The sequence below is a fragment of the Arachis ipaensis genome, chromosome B03, assembly GCF_000816755.2.
Source record: "Arachis ipaensis cultivar K30076 chromosome B03, Araip1.1, whole genome shotgun sequence".
NCBI lineage: Eukaryota > Viridiplantae > Streptophyta > Magnoliopsida > Fabales > Fabaceae > Arachis > Arachis ipaensis.
This window is the reverse complement of record NC_029787.2, coordinates 82366-84970: the sequence shown is the minus strand read 5'-3', so window position 1 is coordinate 84970 and position 2605 is coordinate 82366. Positions and strand designations below refer to the sequence as shown.

At 35.8% G+C, this 2605-nt stretch overlaps 1 protein-coding gene across 1 annotated transcript in view; it reads right to left on the bottom strand.

Annotated features, from left to right (window-relative positions):
* Positions 781 to 2605, bottom strand: part of LOC107629497 (probable arabinosyltransferase ARAD1) — a gene marked incomplete in the record, with an annotated part of 3407 nt that continues 1582 nt past the window's right edge. Inside the window, 2 exon segments of the mRNA XM_021117632.1 lie at positions 781 to 1160; positions 1163 to 1442. Of these exon segments, the coding sequence (XP_020973291.1) occupies positions 994 to 1160; positions 1163 to 1442 (447 nt within the window).

Sequence of the window (2605 nt, the reverse complement as noted above, 5' to 3'; positions counted from 1 at the left end):
TCCTTCAATGACCTTTGATCCTAATCAATCAAACAAGAGGACAGTTAAGAAGGGTTCAGATCCCATTCACAACAGAAGTTGACATGCCATGAGCAATGGCTACTGAGCTTTTCCCAAATGCAAAGACAAGACAATTGTTCTTTGCTAGCCTTGTTAACCGTTTTCTAGGGGAGGTTCGTTGGTTTCCTACGTTCTTTTTCTCATTTGTTTTTTTTTTTTCTTTTACTTCTATTATCTGTCAGGTGAAGAACTGCTGCTGAATCTAAACTTTGAGGCATCATTTCTGTTAGAGTAGAGAAAACCATAGGTATTGACCAATAGTTGGATAGTGTGATGACTGATGATATTGTTAGATCTGAAATTACAGAATATAGCGAAATTTTCATTTTCTCTCTCTTTCTTTTCTTCCTTTTCTAAATATGAAAGGAATATATATATATATATATATATGAATTTTGCTCTAGTGAAGCCGGCACTTGTTTGTTCCCAACTCATACTATTGTGTTCCTACCCTGCATATGCACAATGCGGTTCCCATCTCCGAACGGCTTATTTAGCAGCATTTTACTCCCATACTTGTTCCATGCAATTCCCATGTGACATCACCTCACATGGAAAATGCACTTCTTGATCATCAGTTTCACGACTAATACCGACTCCAGAGGGAGAATAATAAGCACTGATCATTTGTAAATATAGGAAGGTATCAACTTTTTTTTCTTTGGTAATTTGCCTAAAATTTTGAGAGCAAGAGAAAGGGTATATACTCGTCGAGTTAAAAAAAAAAATAATAAGACAAAAAAAAAATAATGCTTTTCCCCCATCAGCAAGATGGACTATTCAGTGAAATACAGAGACAAGGGAGAGAAGGAGGCTTTTGACAGCGGCCTAAAAAGGAAAAACGAAACTAGATCTCCGTGACTCTGTCTCTCCTATTGGTATGTTGAGTAAGACCAAGGTCAGAAAGTTCAAGCACAAGAAACTCTCTGTGTTTCAGTCGGTCTTAACTGGAAGTTGAGATCTCCGGTATCTGTTCTTCCTGTGCAAATCGAACTTCACTGAAGAAATCTTACGTGCAACATCCTGCCAAATCATATTTACTGCATCCCCAGGCTGGGATGGATATTGATACTCAAAGTGATGCGTGATATCCTTCAAGCATCAGAGGCACAAACAAAAATGGAAAAATATGAGTAGTTCAAGACATCTTCAAAGGGTAGCTCGATTTCATCGCTAATGATCACAGGAACACAGTGGCTTACTATTGCATCAAAGAGGCGATTGGAGGACGGGGTATCCCCAGCAATGTTCAGGCAGAATTTTGATTGGGACATTCCATGGCTTGCCTGATTGATTCCATTTCCTCCTATGCTCCCAAATGCAAAATGCACATCTTTCTCATCTTTTAGAAGGTAATACAGCTCTTGGCGAATAGCTCCTCCCTAACATTTCAACATTATGTTTTAATCAATCAAGATGAAGACTGACTGATGTGACTGATCTCGAAACAGTATGATAAAAATTGATAATATTGATGGAACAAGCTTCTTTGTTGCTGTTGATGATGGGGTTATAAACTAATAATTATGATGATGTAACAGCGCCAAAAATCACATCATTACAAAAATTATCAGAACAGCAATCTTAAAAATGTGTTATAGTATTCCATCAGTTTGATCCTAAACCATGCCTATAGATGTCAAAGAAAGATAACTCAATAAAATAATCCAGAAAACAACCATTCAAGTTCTTTCTCGACAATTCTCATATTGGCAGTACAAAAATGTAATAATCTCATGCACAAAATCAAAATTGAAGGCTGTCACATATGCTATAATGATCCAACCTGTGCTGATTCAAGCTCTATGTGTCTGCATATGCATTTAATGTTTCACTGAATCAGCTTGGTCACACTACTATTGCTTCTCCATTGCTTTCTTAGATTCAATAGAACTAAACTACCAGTGGAAAATGATGCATATTTAGATGGAAATAATTTGCCTATAGTCTACATCTTGAAGTATACGAAATGAAGTAGAAGTGCCACCAATTGTTGACAGTTGAAGTTTATTACTTATTCTTTAGTTGATAGTTTAAAATGTGAGAGAACAAGGGCAAACAGATTGTAGCTAAAAGGGGCAGCATAAAAGGATGCATTTGTTGGCATTTTCATTTTCAGTGCTGTTTTTCTAGATTTTGTGAAGGAAAAAAGAGAAAACAATGAAAGCAATAAAATACTCTTTTCTGTGTTCATCTCCTGTTCTCACTTTTCTTTCACAAAATACTGAAAATTAAAAAAAAATGAAAATAAAAACACAAACCAAATGCACTGTAATATTTTTTATGCATCAGTTGTTTATGCTCATACTAGATTTCTTACAAACTGGGGGGCTTTTAGTTTTTAATTATTCCTGTTGCTTACTTGTCCTGTTTTTGAGTTAGACTTAGAGGGGAATGAAGGAAAAGTAGGGTATAATATATACTTTCCCCTTGTTTGGGAGTGTTGTGAAAAATTAAAAAGAGATGTGAGATTTTCCATGAATCCTCAAAACACTCCTCAAGTTGATATGAGAATTTCCTTAAAATGGGGGATTTGGTAAACTGT